Below are 19,467 nucleotides of genomic sequence, written 5' to 3'. Positions count from 1 at the left end.
ATAGAAGAATCTTTATAACGATTGTGATTTGACAAAATACATGTTTACTAAACTCATTTTAAAATGCTAATTTTTTACCCAAAAACCTTCAACTCCTTCAAGAAACCACTTCCAGCCCACGTTTTTGAACATGTTGTGTCTCTGTTTGACATTAATTGACTATGTCACATAATTACATGCACGGATGGTCGCACACTTGATTAAGATATGTTAATATGTCAAGTGTGATTGTACATTCTATAATGGATGAAAGAGTAAATTTTCAACAACATATAAGTGAGATGCTCCATGTACCTAATGCCTTATGGTTTTGTGTTAAAATGCGGTATCAATCTCACTTGTATGGTTAATATTGGCCTAATATAAATATTCATATCAGTGTAGGTAGGCTTACCAGGAATCTCAATATTATCCCAACATTATGATAAACATTTTTGTTAGTTTTTGGATGTCATTTGCTTGATTTTTTTTTATCTCAAATTTTATTTATTGGAAGTCATTCGCTTTCAGGTTATATTTTTTATTCCACTTCTATTATTTTAAAATCCTTCACTTTTGGTCTTTGGTGAGATTACAAAGAAAAACTGGATACTGTTCTGCTGAGTTGACAAAATACACGCTTGTTAGAGGTTTTAAAATAATGTAATTTTTTTATTTTAATTTTTTGTTAAAAAATTTGTCCAAAAATATACAACTCCTTCAACAAACACGTCCAACAACTACTTTATTCTCTATATTCACTGACAACGCATAAACCCCTTTTTTCTTATTATTTCTTTCATTTCAAATTCCTTTTATGTCTTCTCAATTTTTCTAGTTTATTTTTTCTCTTCTTTTCTCCATTTTCAGGAAAGGAACAAAAATCTTCCTTCATTAAATCACCACCAACCCACTTTTTTTTTACTATGTTACACCTTCTCTAGTCTTATTTAGCTGTGCTACCAGATCATATGCAGAGAGTCTCAAACTTAAGGGATAATTATTATTTTTTAAATAAGCTAAATTAGCCCAGCCAATTTAGCATTTGGGTCCCAAGTCAATACCACCAGACTTACCCAAGTTGGTTAAGTGATAGATATTAATATGTCATATCTAAGTTAAAGTTGCACATTAGATTGAAGAGCATAAGGTGATGAACATATAAGTAAGATGACCCCATATACTTAATACCTTGAGAATTTGGATGTGGTGTCAATCTTACTTTTGTGGTTGCTCTTAGCATAATGCGATTATCCTATCCTGTTTAGGCCCATACATAAGTCCCAACATTATAATGATCTTTTTTTTTTTTGTCATTTTCTTGATTCTTTTATTTTAAAATTTAGTTTTTTTTTATATCATTTGCTTTAATTCTATTTTTTTAATCCAACCTTCATTATTTCCATTTCCTTCACTTATGGTCTTTGATGAGATCTGACAATAGCAAAACATAGATGTGTTACGTGAAGTTAACAAAATACATGCTTATTATACATTCTAAGTAAAGATGTGTTATCAACCTTAATTGTGTGGTTGCTCTTATACTAATTTAATGATTAAATCCAGTATAGACTCCTCCTTGGAGTATCAACATTATGATTAACTATTTTGAAAGTATTTGGATATCATTTTAAAAAAAAAAAATCTTAAAATTTAGTTTTTTGATTTTATTCGCTTTCATAATATTTTTTAGGCTTAATTGCAGTTTAACCCCCTAACTTTTATAAAATTGCAATTTTGGCCCCCTAATAAAAAAAACTACAAAACAGCCCCCTAAATTCTGCATCTGTAGCAGTTTTTACCCCCCAAGACAAAAAAAAAATTAAAAAAAATAACACGGGGCACCTCACTTAGGGTACCATGTCAGCGTAGACCGAGTCAAAGTTGGCATTGGGGGCTAAAACTGCCACAGATGCAAAACTTAGGGGGCCGTTTTGTAGTTTTTTTCTTTTTAGGGGGCCAAAATCGTAACTTTGTGAAAGTTAGGGAGTTAAAACTGCAATTAAGCCGATTTTTTATTCAACCTTTGTCATTTCAAAATCCTACATATTTGGTCTTTGGTTGAAATGCAGATGTGTTATTCTAACTTGACAAAATACATTCTTATAATGATAGTAATGTTTGAAAATATATATATATATATTCGTTACTATAATTATATACATGTCAGTTTTACAATATTTAATTAATTGTGAGATTAATTTTTTTTATATAATTATAATGATATTTTGTTATCATGTACGCATCAAACACATGATAAGATTTTTGTTATCATGTCTATATCATATCATGTCTCTATCGAATTTCATATTCTATCATATCTCTATCCTATACCGACCATCAAAGAGGGTTTAGTCTAGCAGTGTAAAGACATACTTTAAATTTAAAGGTTACAGGTTTTGAGCCCTTCTAGTATCTTTGGAGGTATGCAAATGTAAATACTAAATAACTTAGTGAGTGCTCTTTTATCTCTAAGATTTTTTCTACCTTATACAAAATTAACATTCATTCACCATAAAAAAAATTTACCAACAAAAAATTCACTATGACTTTTATTTTTTTTAATAATGGCATTAAATGTCATACCCAAGAATCATTATGGTCCATTGATCATTATGAAGTTTTTTGTGTTAAAAGATATTTATGATCATTATTATACTATTAAAAGGCTTTCTTATGTCAAGCACGTGAGAATTTTCTTCTTTTTAATTATTATTTTATTTGCTTATTTTTTATTAGTGAATGAAATGTTTTTTTTGGAAATTATGAGATTAAATGATATACACTATCAATGTTTGTTTTACACTAACATCCAGTCACACAATCAATTATCAGACACAATAAAAATAAATTTAATATAATTTTCGTTATAGACTTAAAATTATTAGCCTTTAAGTTTTTTATTTTTCAAAATATTTATTATATTAATTAGTTTGATTTTATTGGGGTATATTTTAGGCTTTCATGAAATATATATGTTGTTTTTATTGTAATTGGATTTTTTTTAAAAAACCTGTTTTAAAATATTTAAAATTTTCCTTAAAAAAATACTTAAAATTTACTGAAAATGAATTTAATAATGTTAAAAGTAATGCGGTAATTTATGGAATTGTGATTCAATTTGATTGTCTCTAAGAATAAAAAGACTCATCATTTGATCAGATTAATTATCCATTCTATGATCAATTTGGCTTCACCAAAATAAAGGGAGGTGGTTAATAATGTTAAAATAATCTTATGGACATGGTTTGATTTGATGAAGGATAAAAAAATGGTTATATAATTTTTTATTTAAAAAATGGATGAATTGGTATAATAAGGGTTGGAGTACTTATTGTAGTCTCTAATTATATATCATTTTTCTTATTAAAATTCAAACATTTAAATATCTAATTGTCATTCATTTTTATTTTGATAAAACATCTTCTTTAATTTTGATTTAATGCACATGATGATTATAAAAATCGATTAATTTTTTTAGATGATTTCCTTAATAAAATAATCCATGATAAAAATACCAAAAATAGAATCTCATACAAATAAAAATATATAATAATCATTTCTTAAAAAGATAATACACCAAAAATGGAAATTCTAGTAAATAAAAGTATGTAATAATCATTTATAATTATAATAGAAATTCCCACAACGATTCTTTAGAAAAAAGAAATTTTCACGACGATCAGCTTGTCATTAATTTCCACTTATAATTGGAGGTTCACCATAAATTTTATTTATTTTTTGTTCAATTTTAAATTAGTAACCACATAACATAAAAAAGTGAAAATTACATTTAATTCCCAAATTTTCTATAAAGATGAAGTCCATACTTTGATTGATTCTATTCTAAAATTTTTGGTTGGGATACTTTGTTGCAAGTTTTGCTAAAAAGAACAACAATGAAATTAGGTCATGTTTCGACATCTTATTGGATAAAGTCAACCCAAATTTGCAACTTTAAAAAAATCATGAAAGAAACATGAGTAGAAGAGCAAAGATTGATATATCAAACATAATAGAAAGTCAATCCCATGATTTTTATAGGATTAATTCCCTATGAAGTTAAAGAACCGTTAATTTAGCGTCGGTATTTCCAAAAGTTTAATGCATTTCTTTTTGACCAAGGGTGTGCACGCTTGTGCGAAGTTTTACGTTAAGTTAACAATTTTTTTCTAGAGATATCATCTCTCAGTTGTGTGCTTGACGATACTTAATTTGAAAAACATCCACAAATATATTTTTTTAAACCTTTGTTGCACTAAATATCCATAACTTTATTTTGACATAGATGCAGAAAGTCATTGAAGAAACATGGAACAATGTTACAAATAATGAGAAAACTAACAGAACACAAATCATTGGGTTATTCAACATCATAAAATATACTCCCTTCATTTACTATTATAGGAGGAAGACGAAAACCAAAGGATCATATCGTATAAGAAAAGAAAAAGAAAAAAAAATAGTGGCTCGTCATTCTAGGGTTTGCCGTGCGGTTTCGATCAATTTGAGGTAAAAAAAATCGAATAATCAAATCAAAGTATGATCTAATGCAAAAGGTTTTCACAAAGGACATTCAAACATATGCAACGATATTAGATTTTGTGATTTTCAGTTTTTGTACCAATTTATGATTTTCTTTTGAATCGGTTTATATTCGAACACTCATAACTCGTCATTAGTGTGATTAGTTAGACACTTGCAACAATATCAATATTACTGCTAGCATTTTTACAATCTCAATGCAAATAAAACTACTTAAAATTCATTTAACATCAGACACTTTAATCAAATTTGTAATATATACAACTCTTAAAATATAAAGCTTGATTAAAATATTCTACTCTCTCCAAATTCTTTCTTTTGTTGAGAGGAACTCTACAAATCCATGTAGTCAAACTTCAATTATTGCATCCTTGCGCTTCATCTTTAATTGTATCCACATAACTGGAAAAATAGAACAAATCAATAAAATCCCGTTAAAACCAAAGAACAATTGGTCGAAGAGCTAAAGAAGAAAAGTTGAACAAAAAATTAGGTAAAAAAACTATAAAAATATAGAGAGATAGAAAGAGGATTAAAATATAAAATAATAGATTTAAATAAATTGCAAACCCAAAGTAGTCAAGAACCAAAAACAAATATGTAATATTTAGAGAATAAGGATGAAACACTATTTATGGGCACTATGAAGACAAATAATACTATTTTTTTTAATAAAAAATGGATACAAACTATAAACGAACAAACATGATTTTGAAATAATTTTAAATTCTATAACTGAATGTTAAAATGATGTGAGGAATGGTGATGGTTGAAGTAACATTTATAAGGAAAAAATCAAAGCATGGTGAGATCCGAGAAGTAATGTTGAAATTATAAACAAATATCTATTAAATAGTGGTTAAAAGTATGTTTGAACTTTTTGTACACAAATACTAATGGAAGAACGATTAGCACACATCTATGAACATTAGACAAATACAGGCATCAAACCAGCACTGACATGTCGACGTCGTCAATAATCTAAGAAAATAAAATATTTGAATCCACTTACCTTGTTACATTTGAGACTATGATTTTCATCTAATTGATTTTTACTATATCATATCTTCGTGATTGAAAATATGATCGTGATTTAAAATATGCTACCTAACAACCGGAAGAGGAAAAAAAATGGTGTTAAAGCTTGGAAGAAACGTATGGAAAAGAAGAAGGATAAAAAAATATGTTCATTTTTTCAGGTTTGACTATGAAACAAATTAAAAAAATGTAATGAAAGTTAATAGCATTTACACGCCATTAAATCATCCATTTTTTAGTCAACATTTACATTTTAATCACATAAAAATAAGAAGGAATATTCTTTGATGAGAGAGATGAAAAATGCTAGATGAATAACATTAAATGCTAGATGAAAAATATGATGTCAAGTGTACTATGGCTCATAGATGTATCCTTTTGTATTATATAGAGATTTTTACTGAAACAAGTAAAACTTACATTTTTAAGACAAAATTTCTATTAATAAATTCTTCAACCATTTACCTTTTAGGATACTCGTCATCAAAACACAAGATTTGATCAGGTGGTATTGAGTGTGATTAATGACCACAAGAATAAAAATGATGAGGTTATTATTATGGTTGAATTAAAAAGTAGAAACCTCGACAGCGAAAATCAGAAATATGGCGTTACAAGGATTAAGTACTGTTTCTGTGGCGGTTTCAATATCTGTAAGGCCTTCCATTTCTAATCTTGTTCGAATTCCTTCTTCAAGTTTATGTCTTGGCGGTCGGGTCCCTTCTCCGAGAATCAGAATTGGGTCGGTACGGTGTAAAGCGGCGGGAGAAAACCAACAACAAGTTTATAACGGCGTTTATGGCCCCTGGACCGTTGAAGCCGAAGATGTCAAAGAGGTACTCACCTTCTCCTCAATCAATTTCTGTTATAAGCTTGTTACCTTATCACGTGTTAGTTAGTATTGAAAGGTTAGATAGCTTATAACAATATCATTCCTTCTGTTTTCTAAATTCAGTTATAGCAGTTGAGTACTTGATTTAGTTTCATCACACTCAACTCGTATATAATATAACCATTATTGTAATTCCTTTTCCCTTATGGAGTAATAACAATTTGATACGACCCAATTCGAGTAGAGTCAGGCTAACTCATTTAGAAGCTTTTAATTAATTATTGACAACTTTAGGACTCAATTACAAGTTTTTTAATTCAATGTCATATTTAAGATCAACTATACCTACTCCCATTGGTCATATTTATATTTTTAAGAGACATTTGGATCAACAAAAGTTAATATACCTGATTCAAAATTTGGACCAGATACATCAACTTTTGTGACTTAAGTGTCTCTTAAAAATAGGATCGGATCGGAGAGAGTATTATTGAATATTAACGAATATTTTTTGTATAGTTGAAAACACAGTCAGTCCCTGCAAACACAGTGTAGTGTGTGTGTGTGTATTACCTATACAGTTGCAGCTTAAAAGCTTTTGGCTTACCCTATGTATGCAATGCTAACTATGCCCATGGCAGGTTATATCGTACCGATCAGGATTGGTAACAGCTGCGGCATCGTTCGTCATCGCTGCATCTGCCGCCTATTTGCCCGGTGACCTAAGTGATACGCTCAAGCAAAACATTGATTTTTTTTACGTCATTGGGTCAGGTGGGTTGGGTTTATCATTATTCTTGATTCATATCTATGTGACTGAAATCAAGCGCACTCTGCAAGCATTATGGGGCCTCGGGGTTCTTGGATCAGCTGCAACCTACATCACCCTTGCCCAACCGGCTAATAAAACTTTAATACAGTATGTTATTGATAACCCATCAGCTGTCTGGCTTGTCGGTCCTCTTTTTGCTGCTTTGACAGGACTTGTTTTCAAGGAAGGTGATGCTCTATTAAATCCATCTATTTTTATTTTTACCATTTAATATTAATTCAATAGAGAAGGGAAAAAATCGTTAACTGTATTGATATCATCTTGTATTCTTGAAACAGGACTCTGCTACGGCAAGCTAGAAGCTGGAGCACTCACATTTATTATTCCTATTCTTCTTCTCGGACATCTGGTATTCTTCTTTTGTTCCTCTAAAGTGCTCTATTAAACATGTTGCCTATTTAATTTAAGGTAGCCATAGCATATATGGTTCTTGTTTTTTTTTCTTTTTTCAATTAGTTAAGGAGTTGGATTCACTGATTTCAAATTATGACATAATTATCAAAATCATGAGAATGGAATTTTTTCGATGAAGATCTAATGGTTCATATTTCAACTTCAGTGAATATAGTGTATCCAGAACCCAAATTCTTTCTAGCCCTGCAACATATCCAACCACCTAGTGGGGTGGACCAATCTGCAGGGCTGCAGATGATCCTTATTGCTAGTAACAGCCTCCTATCATGATTGCACTGATCTCATTTCCCTGAATTGATAACCGTTATCATATTTCTTTTGATGCTATTATTTATTTGAGTCCATGGATTTTCCATCGTCCTCTTGACTCTTAAATTATTGTACATTTGCACCGCATTTCGTTTACCTTCACCGATCAAGAAGTGAGTGTGGATTGTTATTGTCACCAATACCGATTGGTCCATTTGTATAATATCTTTTTCTTTTACTCTAAAATTTGCAGTCCGGTTTGATGGACGACGGAACTAAACTTACTTTGCTTGCTTTATGGATGGGTCTTTTTGTGATATTTGCCGGAAGGAAATTCACTCAGCCCATCAAGGTAAATTACTTATGATGATTTTGTTCTTGAAATTAATATCTTCATTCCCCGCATAAATTCCCTGATATTGGATTTGTGTTTAATATCAAGGATGACATCGGTGACAAGTCCGTTTTCACGTTCAAATCTCTCCGTGATGACGAAAAGAAAGCCTTGATTGAGAAACTGGAACAACAAAAAACTCAGTATTAAGCATACCAGCTCCAATACACCCTGGGGGTGGACTCCTTGAACTCGTAGGAATTTTTTTCGAAAAAAATGATGGCACGTCAAGCTATGTGAGCACCGCCTGCAGTTCTCATATAAGAGAGAGGACACTTTTTCATTTTGTCTTCCTTTTATACCTGTAAAGATTGTATGCTATGTTACCCAATAACAATGTAGTACAGGTTGGTGTAGACTTGTTTTAGATTGTATCCAATCTTAATTAAATTATAAAAGAAAAGTTGTCAGGTCTGAGACATTCTAGTAAATTCGATTTTCCTGCTCACTGTAAGTATATATGTATTTTATACAATAAGTTTCATCCAGTTTTTATGGAAGCGTATTGGCAGCATTGTTTATTTGTTTTGTTGTATGTGACTGCATTGGTTAATGACTACTGTCTTTGGAAATGTTAGTGTTTTGGAAATTGAGTTACAAGGTTTGCTGAAGGAACTTCAACAGTTGAATACAACTCCTTGAAAAACCGTTTAAAAGGCTTTCCTTTGAATCTTAAATCCAACAACTGGCAGGTTGGTTAACTGCATTAGTTCTAGCTAGTCTAAGACGGGTTGCAAAATTCCCAAGGTTTCCTTCATCATTCCTTCATCATTACCCATCTTAGCCTCCTCCAATGACCAAAAGACTTTTCCAGAAAAATCCAACTTCTTCAGTTCCTTGTTGCATTCTCTGGAGATTTTTCTGTCATGTGCTTGGTGGTAAGTTTGCTGTCTGCGTGTGGGGGTCTTAGGACAAGAGCAAGACTTGAGTAGGCGTTTCACGTTTGTTTAGTATCTACTCCCATAAGCCTTTTTAAATGTGTTTGGGTAAATAAATAAAAATAGCTTATCATAGTTTCATAAGCTGCTTATGCCATATTTTTATAAGCCTAAATTTTCAGCTTACCCTCCGGCTTAACAAAGAGCTTATGAATTTATGTAACATCCTTTGATTCTCTCTGGATCCACTTTTTTGAAACATATATTTAATTATAATGTTAGTTATCTTTGGCGGTGCATGAGTAACAAAATTGCTATATACTTATTTTAAGTAACACACGCAACTAAGATTTTTATTATTTTTTTAAGGAAGATTTTTATTATTTTTTTGTTACGTAACAAAATGAAACTGAATAAAAAAACAAACTTAACTTGTCTTTTTTTGGTAAGATACTGTACACTAATATCTATATTTATGGTAAGTTTATTTACACCTCTAATGTTAATTTTGTCTTATATGAATATTGATATTTTTTTTAAGGACGAATATTGATTATACTATATATATAATTATAATTAATATATTATAATATTGTTTTTTACATCTTGATTAATTTTATAAAAAGAATCTTGATAATTGTGGTTCGATTCTTTGATTTTTTTGTTAAATTAAAAACAGTTAAAATTTCGATAATTGCTTATGTAATGTCACATCAAAACAATTCAATTTATGTAAATACTCACTTTTTAGTGTACATATTCAAACATAAATAGCTTATCAGGCATAAGAGTTTATGATGTAAGCTCTAACGTTAGACCATGTACAATGGTCATTTTCTTTCAACACCCTTCAACACCCACTTTTTCAATTCTCAACACTCCACGTCATTTTCTCTCTCTTAATTCAACACTCATTCAATTTTTACCTCTCCAATGGTTTTCATTCAACACCCTACCCCACCACTTTTTATTTATTTCTTATTCTTATTTAAGAAAATAAAAACTGAAACAGCCAATAGCGTTCCACCACCTGTCCCTCCTTCCCCCACCATGTTTTCTCTCTCCGCGTTCTCTCAATCACCACGCGCCTTGTCTGCAAGTGTTATGCAAGCACCATTTTTCAACCACTCAGAATGCGACGCATGGCTGGGCGGGACCGGTTTCAACATGCTGAATTGATTCATCACCCAACTCCTCCACCTCATCTTCAACAAGGCTCTTCCAATGGCTTCAACAGGCTTCAACATGTTTAAGGAAGGCATTCAATAAGCCATTGCATATGGTCTTATAAGCCCTAATGCTATAAGCATCTATATAAGTTGTTTATCCAAATGGGGCCTTAACATCGTTGGGACACCCAAATCTCATTGAAAGTGAAAAACTAGAAATTAGGGGTTCGAACCGTCCCTTACATGTCGCTCTGTTCCTCACAACTGAGTTATTTTTTTTCCTTTTTCTTTGAACAAATTGTTAGAAAATTTCCTTGAATAAAATTTGTAGGACGTATAGGTGCAATGCAATGCAAAATTTCCTTCCGTTATTCATTCTGACCCAAACTAATTCAGTTCCCGAACTTGCGGCATAAACGACTGAACAACACGCCACATATTAAACAAACAGTTGAACAAAACTCGCTCTTCTCTTCTCATTGCTGCAACTGAACCCTCTATTCTCTTTCTTTCTCTCTTTCTCTCACTCACTCACTCATCGCCATTTTCATCCATGGATACAGAATCGTTTGACGATAAGATTGAAGACAAGTTTCATGGCTCCGATTCCGATTCATTTTCTGACTCCGAAGACGATCACAACATCAATAACAGGCCACCGATACCACTCGCTAAATCCAACACTGTTTACCGCCTCTTTGGCCGTGATCGCCCTGTCCACAAGGTCTTAGGTGGTGGAAAACGTACGTCCTAACCTATCTCCTTACATTTACGTACTTATATTTGATATTTAGATACTACATATCAATGTTTGATTTAGATTGAATTTTGCTAAGTTCTGATTGCATCAATATGATATCATGGTTATATTGGAGTATTAATAATTCAATCTACATTCACTTTTCTTTTACAGAAAGTCATTTGATAATGTAAGTTACATTCAATGCAAAACTTGTATACTTTTATCCGTTGGATCAAAAGCTATGAAGGTTTCTTGTTTGCAAAATTGTTGCATAATTTATTTTAGGTTAAAGAAGGTATCACCGCGTTCAACTGCTGACACCTCTCGAGATAAATGAGATCCATTTAAGTTGGTGATCCCTCAACATATATATTTTTTTATAAATGGTGTCGGGGTTGACTTAAGGGGGAGCCTTGACGCAACGGTAAAGTTGTTATCACATGACCAAAAGCCGTCTCGTGAGTTACAATGGTTAAGGCTATGTAGACTACACCAAAATGGTGGGACCCCCCTTTTCAGACCCTACGACCTGCGTATACGGGAGCTTTAGTGCACCGGACTTCCCTTTTACTATCAGGGATTGTACTCATCATTAAATGGTTAAGTGGCTCAAGTATATAACACTTTTCCACAAAATGTTTGGTTGTTGCCATGAATTTTTTAGCACGGAAAACAATGAAACAAGATTTTGCTTGACACCGACACGATAAATTTCTTTGAAGTAGTATTACATTTCGAATTGGAAATTATCACTTTCCATAGAACATTTTGTTCCTGATTAATAAAATTTATTCATTTATGGTAATAAGTCCATTTTCTCTTTTGCATTATTACATTATGAACAATATTTTCGTTGCAGCTGCGGATATTTTACTATGGAGGAACAAGAAATGCACAGGAATTGCACTTGGTGCTGGCACTGCCTTGTGGGTTTTCTTTGAGTTGATGCAATACAACCTCATAACTCTTGTTTGCCATTTACTGATTTTGTCTCTTGCTGCTCTTTTCTTGTGGTCTAATGCATCTGTCTTTATCCACAAGTAAGTAAGCGTTTGGAAATTCATACACCTTTTCTTTTTAGAGTTTGTTTGGTGTGTGTTTCCCTCTTTACAATAAGGTCAAAATTGTTATAACTTGTATCCTCAATCTTAATTTATGCATTTCAATGTGGTGTTCGACATTTTGCAATTAGGTCTCCACTGCAAATTCCACATGTCGTGATTCCTCAGGAATGCGTTCTTGAGGCTGCTTCTGTTTTGAGAATTGAAATTAACCAAGTTTTCGCTATTTTGAGGGAAATTGGAACTGGGAGAGATATCAAGAAGTTTCTTACCGTAAGTTGATCCGGCTTTCATCCACACACAAAGCTATGCTTTAAGCTTGAATCATATCCATTCACATCAAATTCTATTTTATTTTTCATTTTGCATTGTGATTTAGATAGCCTAGTAGGACTAAGGTGTTTTTTGTCCTGTTATCAGGTTATCGCTGGATTGTGGTTTATCTCCGTTATTGGAAGCTGCTTCAATTTCTTGACATTGTTTTATATATGTAAGTGTTCATGCTTCAAATTCCATTATTCTTCTCAATGTTGCCTGTGATCTGTTTTATGCTTAAAATACCTTTTTCTATGGTATTCTTTTAACAATGAGTCCATTTGGTGAAATACAGTCTATGTTTCATTGTTTACACTACCACTGGTGTATGAGAAAAATGAAGACCAGGTTGATGCACTAGCTGAGAAGGCAATGATCGAGATCAAGAAACAGTATGCGGTGCTTGATGCTAAGGTTTTGAGCCAGATACCGATCGCAGGGTTTAAAAAGGATTAGAATACATTATCTGTCAGGATTAGCTGTTTTGTTCAGATGTCAAATTTACAAGTCTTGCTGCATCTCCTCTTTCTATTTTGATTAATTGAGTGAAATATAGTTTGAGGAATAAAAGTCTATCTAGTCCCAGATTTATTTTGAATTTGTTTTTAGGTTTATTTTGTTGTATAAATTGACTTGATGAACGTGTATTCCATTTCATCTAATGAAGTGCTTTCCAAATTCACTTTTCTTTTTTCTATTTGTTTAATTTGTGTGTTTTGTGTGTTTATTGTTCGATCCGGCTATAGCAGCGAGAATATGCATTGTGAGGATACCTTACAATTCAGTTACAATTTCAAAGACTGTCTTTGATTTGTAAATGTAAAATTTCTACCATTTGATCTTTCATATAGCTTCAGCTCACTGTTTGAGGACCCAAGTTCCTTCCCTCTAGTAGGCATGCCTTGCCTCTAAACCCACACTTAAATGTGTTTGAATCTAAGGCTTGTTTCATGTTCAAAGCTCGTAAGGTATTTTAATAGCAGTTTTAATTTCCCCCCAGTCTCACATACTCCATAAGTACTATTAAGGTTCAATTGAGCGCTTATTTTGTGCCATCCTTTTTCTTTGAACAAATGTTGTGCCCCCCTGAAATTGCACAACGTTAATCAATTTACCTCCTCCGTCAAATTTCTCTGTTAGTCAACATGACGTTTTGCAAATACCCCCCTGAAGTTTTGCACTTATGTTCAAAATGCCCCCCGAACTTGAAAATTTATATATTTTTTTCTTATCCTTAACTCAAAAGATATTAAAGACAAACAATTAACAGTTAACTTAGAGTTTGACGTTCATGCTTATTAGATTGGATAAATGGGGTTCTGTTTGTTGTTCATGCTTATTAGATTGGATAACTATCTTAATTCCAAGATAAACAATTCATGCACTTTTGTGTGAATCTATTCATGGTAGCGTAAATTGGCTAGCTAAACATTCATGCTGCAGGAACTTATGCTTCAGTTTGGCTTGTGAAACAATGAATTGCTCAAGTTTGACATTTATTCAAACGAGCCTAATAAAAAGCACCAGTCTTCCCTTGTTATGAAAGAGTAACGCTTGAATATAGATCATTGGTTTTTAGGAGTATTTTCAATAGGTAATATCAAAGAGAAATTAAGTACATAAATTAAAGGATAAGAAAACAAAAATATATAATTTTTAAGTTTGGGGGGCATTTTGCACATAAGTGCAAAACTTCAGGGGGATATTTGCAAAACGTCATGTTTACTAACAGAAGAATTTGACGGAGGGGGTAAATTGATTAACGTTGTTCAATTTCAGGGGGGTAATTGAAGTTTTGTTAATTTCAGGGGAGTAATTGACGAAACTTACAATTTCAGGAGGGTAATTGCCTATTTACTCCTTGATGAATAGAAAATAGATTACAAGTATATTTTTAGTGAATGTTATTCCATTTACTTTGAGTCGAAGTGGAATTTAGCCTGGGAAAGGAGACTTATTTCCCACCATGGGAAAGTCTTTTCTAATCATTGGATCATTCAAAGAACACACTATTACAATAGTCTTTCAACACTAGATTTTTATCTCAGTATCTTCTTCTCCAACAACTTTCTCTCACATGCCTCTCTCACCCACTATTCATCTTCCATATCTGTACACATTTCACTGAATTTTTCTTCTCGGCATCCCTAACTCTTCTCTTGTTCTTCTTTTCTTCTTCTTCTCCTTCTCTTATTTGTCAACTAAATTAAGGAATTAATTTTGCTCAGTTTTGCTAGTTATGATTATGAAGTTACACATATAAATCAAAGGATAACCACTACTTTACAATCTTTTCTTATATGATTAAAACAAAATCTCACTATATAAACATAAGATACTACAATCAAATGATTTAACATAACAATTACCCAGTAAAATGCTTATCAAAATAAATCCTTTTTTTTTCCCCCAAATTTTGGTTTTTTGGTCTGACCCCAATTTATTTCCTTCAGAACCAAAATCAAATTAATTATCCTGCACAATTTTATTTCTCTTCTTGTTTGTTGTATTGGCCGATGCAAATTTCAGAAGATAAAATGAAGCTTGTTGGGGTGATTTTTCAAATTCAAATCTGTTGTTGTGATGTTCCATATCTGGGTTTCAGATCTCAACTTTTATGAAGATGAATTATTTGTTTGAAGAACACATAAATGAATGAATTAATGAAGATGAATAATTGGGTTTTAGATTATATTTCTCTCCATAGGTGACGATGAGTTGTCAAGATTAGAGATGATGTGAAGAAAATATAGTGTGGATAGACTACAATAACAATGTTGGTACTACTCAATCTAATGGTAAAAAAAAGACTTTCCCATGGTGGGAAAGAAGTCTCCTTTCCCAGGCTAAATTCCAAACTACAACCTCCGATAGTTTTTAATCTCCATTTTTCCAATTGAGAAACCAAAATACTCCAATTTGTCATCTTTATGTCACTTTATTGTACTCTTTTTAGTCGTATCATTTTCTGAAAAAACAGTTAAAAGTACTTTTGATTAATATGATCTAAACAAATTCAATTTTGTGAAACATACATTATAGAAATATATGAACATAAAATCACATGACATTTAAATAAAGTTTAATGAGAAGTATATTTGCAAAATCAAGTTTAATAAATTCATTAATAGGTATGTTTGCAAACTTAAATCAAAACACACTACATTCACTAAAATCTAATTAAAATAATATTTATAATATTCACATATACACTTTCTCTCTCCCTATTATTTTTTTAATTGCTTGGGATATGCCCATAACCTAAAAATTGATCCTCCTTCTGAATCACTGTCGCTGTCTGAGGAATAATATTTCATGGGAAGAGAACCATTCAGAAGATATTCCACAACCTGAAATTAAGAAATCTTTACTGTCAGTAACAGATATTTTAATGGGAAATGCTAAAGAGCAAAAGAAAATCAAGACATGATCTAAGGAATAAAAGTAAGTTTAAATTTAACGAAAGAAACCAGTCCCTCCAAAAGTTTATAACCCATGTTTAGTGTTGAGCATCTCTTCCAATAGGATTGTCTCCGGTAGGAGGAGCGGTGAGTTCACCTAAAAAGTAGGTTTTATTCTTCAAATAACTGTATAAATGAACTCCATATTCTCAAGTATGAACTGAACAAATTTTGGGAAGAGAACTAGTTTTTGCCAATGGGACGGTTTGCCAGGGATCACCTAAAAAGCTCTATTTCCCATCAAAATTAAAACTGTAGACAATTTCTATAAAACTAAGTTCAAAACATACTTCGCAATACAACTTATTCTCATGCGAATCTGTTACAAATATAATCCATGAGAACAAAGTTCATACTATATACTTTTACATGAAGTAGAATTCAGACTGCAGAGCTAATAAAGTACTGCATTATAGGCACAGCTTAAAGATTTATGTGTGATGATAATGCTAGAGATTCAACCCTCTCCTAGACATTATACCACAATCCCCCCATTCCAAGTGCTTGCACCTTCCAAAGTAGAAAAAGCTATGATAATATAAAATGGCTAAATACAATACAAAATATACCTGGAATGATGTTACAGCTTCGATATCGTGAATTTCAGATATCATTCCTCCATGTATGTTTGGGCATCTTGAGTTGTTTAACCAAACTATAGTTTTGCAGCGTTCACAATATCCTCGATTGATTGTTAATTTCCTGGATAGTGCTCCTACACAAAAATAGACCAAATGGGATGAGAAGAGAAAATATGAATATACAAGTATGCACACATGTTATCCATCTGCGTGAAAGGAAGAGTAACTTCTTTCTGCATTAATAGCATTAAAGTTGAACTGACAAAACTCAAATGAAATTCAACATTTCTGGCAGTTTTTGAAGATGTCATTTGGTTCGTTATCCAGAATAAACTTTCGTGTCCGATCCCCATGTGCAACAATAAAATTTAAAAATAAAATAAATTCCGGACTCATTGAAACATTGGTTGTGAACAGAAAACCATGTTAAACCTCATTCTTGACCCCTAAGAAATCAACATTTGGCAGGCTTACTTTCTTAAAAAAATAACATTTGGCAGGCTTACTAGTGTATGCTCCTTTAACAGCCTCTTTCCAGTCGGTGATCGTTCTAGTATCCTGGGGTTTCTGTAAAAGCTTAGCATTCCTGTCGTCATCCGATCCCATAGGGCGTTGTTTAGCAGCATCACCATACAGTACAGCATACTGCGACTCCCACAAACAGTTATCATTTGCAGCCATATTCCATGACCTAAATGCAAAGTTGAGTCAGGCCAACAGATCAGTATCGATAGTTCTATCTAACAATATTCATGACGAATTTAATGTACTAGCCAATTCAAGGGGGAAAATGTATGATTAGCAACCACACAGTTTCACGTGGTTAAGAACGCATATGTAAGCCAAAATGATTAGTTGATGAAACATAAATAATTCGCATAAAAAGGGACTGAATTACCTATTGACATTCCCCGCAGAGACCAAAGATTGCATATCTAGTAAACTGAAAATTTGTACAAGAATATCTTGTGGTAGTTGCAATGAACCTGAAATACATGAAAAAGATACTTCTTAAACATGACTTGTTGTCCATCTTAAGTAAAATAACACAAATCAAATTTCTTAACTAAAATCTGACCTTTCTCTACCTGGTGAGCTTTAGAGCGTCTTTTATGAGCAATCATTGCCTGCTTAAATTCTGTTACAGCGATATTCTTTTTTTGTTTGGGCAGTGCTGCTTCTACACTCTGAAAGAGTAAATGGACTGCTGAAACAGCACTCTGAGTCTCCATTCTAGAATTAGAGGGAATCAACAAAAATAATTAGACAAAAGGATCCTCAAAGACTACACTTAGATGCTAAATTAGTGCTTGTTTAAATTGACCTTTTGAGTTTATCTACTAACTAACACAAACCCTTGTGAGACTGTTTGGGAGAGATTATGGTAACAGTTTATGACATGACCGTAAGTTGTTTCAGGTTATTTCCACAACCTCTTCAGGATAGATTATGAAAACAACTTATAACTTATATGAAAACAGTGACTTTATTTTATCTTTTGTTATAAAAATAACTATACATAAGCAGTTATATGATAAGCGATTATGCTATAAGTTCTTAATTAAGTTGTTTATCCTAACAAGGCCTTAGTATCAAATTAACATTGATTAAAATTTCAAAGAGACATTTGTTTCCACTAAGAAAATACATAAATCACATTTCATGGTTTTATCTATAGCATACTCAATAAAAAGCATAAATCTTACATTGGCACCTGAAAATTATCCTAAATGGTTGCATCTAAACAATGGTAAATGTTTCATATCTGCTGTGCTAGGGTATATGCTTAATTGCTTATTAATCTCAAGCTAAGCTAACAATGATAACATAATTAACAAAAAAAAAAAAAACATCAACCATACAACAAAATATCTAAAAGGGAAAAAAAAATTTTACATGATCCAAGCTTCAAGAAAAGATAATTTCATATTATTAATTATATTATGAATGAAAGCATAATAATATGTTTAAATTGAATAAATATATAGAATTAGGATTAACGAAAGAATTGAGAAAGAGAAAGAACGCACTGTGGGAGGAGACGGAAAGCGGAGAGAGTATCTTGGAAGATTATGGTTTGCAAATTTTTGGGGAATTGATGAAAAGCTTCTCTGAGAATAAAGCTTAGTTCTTTGCAGGCAATTGGATATCTGTAACTTTTAGGAAGAGACTCTGTTAGGGCAAGTTTTTGGTATCTCTCTAATGGAGTTGACATTGTTCTCAATTGGATTGGTACAGAGGTACAAGACGATCTAACAACAACGTTCATCTTATTGAGAGAGAGAGAGAGAGAGAGAGAGAGAGAGGGTTCTGGTTATGAATTTGTATCGGTTGAATTATTATGGGTAAATGTTTCTCGAAGCATATGCATTCTTTTCTTGACCATAAACTCGAATAAAAATATTTGGGCAAAAATATAAATTAATCAAAAGTCAAATAAAATAAAATGCTGTTTTTTTTTTTAACAGCAAAAATAAAATGATGTTAATTGATGTGATTAAATTAGTGGTCGGTTAGTAGGGATATTGCATATTATATGTAGGGGTCGGGGTTCGAACCCCGAACAATCCACAATTTAATTGTGTGAGTTCTAGCCACTAGGCTACTTGACCTAAAAAAAATAATTAGTGGTCGGTTGTCCGAGCTTAGCCTCAGTTGGCAGAGACATTGTATAATATATGCATAATGGATGTCCTCATGAGCTTAGCTCAGTTGGCATGGACAATGCATAATACATGCAAGGTCCGGGGTTCGAACCCCGACCACCACAAAAAAAAAATCTCTTTAAAAGAAGAATTTCTAACCATCAGACTACTTGATCAAAATAAATAAATATCAAAATAAATAAATAAATATAAATAGTCGTCGATTCATAATCCATATCTCTCATATGGAAAAAAAAATCTTGAAATTACAAAGTTGATGGTTGTGACCGAGGGTTTGAATCACTGTCTTTCCAAATAGTGTGTAAATTTCG

The 19,467-nt window shown here is 32.1% G+C and overlaps 3 protein-coding genes across 4 annotated transcripts; 2 read left to right on the top strand and 1 right to left on the bottom strand.

Annotated features, from left to right (window-relative positions):
* Positions 1–6,161: 6,161 nt before the first annotated feature.
* Positions 6,162–8,783, top strand: LOC146958343 (integral membrane family protein). Its single transcript, XM_085739843.1, has 5 exons — positions 6,162–6,398; positions 7,036–7,393; positions 7,505–7,575; positions 8,143–8,241; positions 8,332–8,783. Exons 1-5 carry the CDS (start codon positions 6,168–6,170, stop codon positions 8,431–8,433), a joined length of 861 nt encoding a protein of 286 aa, XP_085595969.1. The 5' UTR covers positions 6,162–6,167; the 3' UTR covers positions 8,434–8,783.
* A 1,590-nt stretch (positions 8,784–10,373) lies between these two features.
* On the top strand, positions 10,374–13,130 carry LOC146958342 (reticulon-like protein B5). The gene is made up of 5 exons (XM_085739842.1): positions 10,374–11,073; positions 11,932–12,112; positions 12,265–12,406; positions 12,554–12,623; positions 12,744–13,130. Exons 1-5 carry the CDS (start codon positions 10,884–10,886, stop codon positions 12,902–12,904), a joined length of 744 nt encoding a protein of 247 aa, XP_085595968.1. The 5' UTR covers positions 10,374–10,883; the 3' UTR covers positions 12,905–13,130.
* A 2,415-nt stretch (positions 13,131–15,545) lies between these two features.
* Positions 15,546–18,837, bottom strand: LOC146958341 (F-box family protein). 2 transcript variants are annotated; one of them, XM_085739854.1, is made up of 6 exons: positions 18,521–18,837; positions 17,569–17,723; positions 17,389–17,476; positions 16,997–17,181; positions 16,479–16,624; positions 15,546–16,006 (listed from the first exon to the last, which is right to left on the bottom strand). In XM_085739854.1, exons 1-6 carry the CDS (start codon positions 18,757–18,759, stop codon positions 15,935–15,937), a joined length of 885 nt encoding a protein of 294 aa, XP_085595980.1. In that variant the 5' UTR covers positions 18,760–18,837; the 3' UTR covers positions 15,546–15,934. The 2 variants fall into 2 exon arrangements, with proteins under 2 accessions (XP_085595980.1, XP_085595979.1); XM_085739853.1 differs by having other exon boundaries at positions 15,546–15,798.
* Between the last annotated feature and the right edge of the window lie 630 nt (positions 18,838–19,467).

This window comes from Medicago sativa, chromosome 1 (assembly GCF_051527215.1).
Source record: "Medicago sativa cultivar Bolivia chromosome 1, Bolivia_mono, whole genome shotgun sequence".
NCBI lineage: Eukaryota > Viridiplantae > Streptophyta > Magnoliopsida > Fabales > Fabaceae > Medicago > Medicago sativa.
Note: the sequence above shows the minus strand (reverse complement) of the source record. Positions and strands in the feature narration are given on the sequence as shown.

Coding starts and splice junctions, on each gene's coding strand:
- LOC146958343 (XM_085739843.1), top strand. CDS start 6,168: ATGGCGTTACAAGGATTAAGTACTGTTTCTGTGGCGGTTTCAATATCT. Junction 6,399..7,035: donor AAGCCGAAGATGTCAAAGAG/GTACTCACCTTC, acceptor TGCCCATGGCAG/GTTATATCGTACCGATCAGG. Junction 7,576..8,142: donor TTCTTCTTCTCGGACATCTG/GTATTCTTCTTT, acceptor TAAAATTTGCAG/TCCGGTTTGATGGACGACGG.
- LOC146958341 (XM_085739853.1), bottom strand. CDS start 18,759: ATGAACGTTGTTGTTAGATCGTCTTGTACCTCTGTACCAATCCAATTG. Junction 17,182..17,388: donor TCTGCGGGGAATGTCAATAG/GTAATTCAGTCC, acceptor CTTTGCATTTAG/GTCATGGAATATGGCTGCAA. Junction 16,625..16,996: donor TGTTAAAGGAGCATACACTA/GTAAGCCTGCCA, acceptor ATTTTTGTGTAG/GAGCACTATCCAGGAAATTA.
- LOC146958342 (XM_085739842.1), top strand. CDS start 10,884: ATGGATACAGAATCGTTTGACGATAAGATTGAAGACAAGTTTCATGGC. Junction 11,074..11,931: donor GGTCTTAGGTGGTGGAAAAC/GTACGTCCTAAC, acceptor TTTTCGTTGCAG/CTGCGGATATTTTACTATGG. Junction 12,407..12,553: donor ATATCAAGAAGTTTCTTACC/GTAAGTTGATCC, acceptor TCCTGTTATCAG/GTTATCGCTGGATTGTGGTT.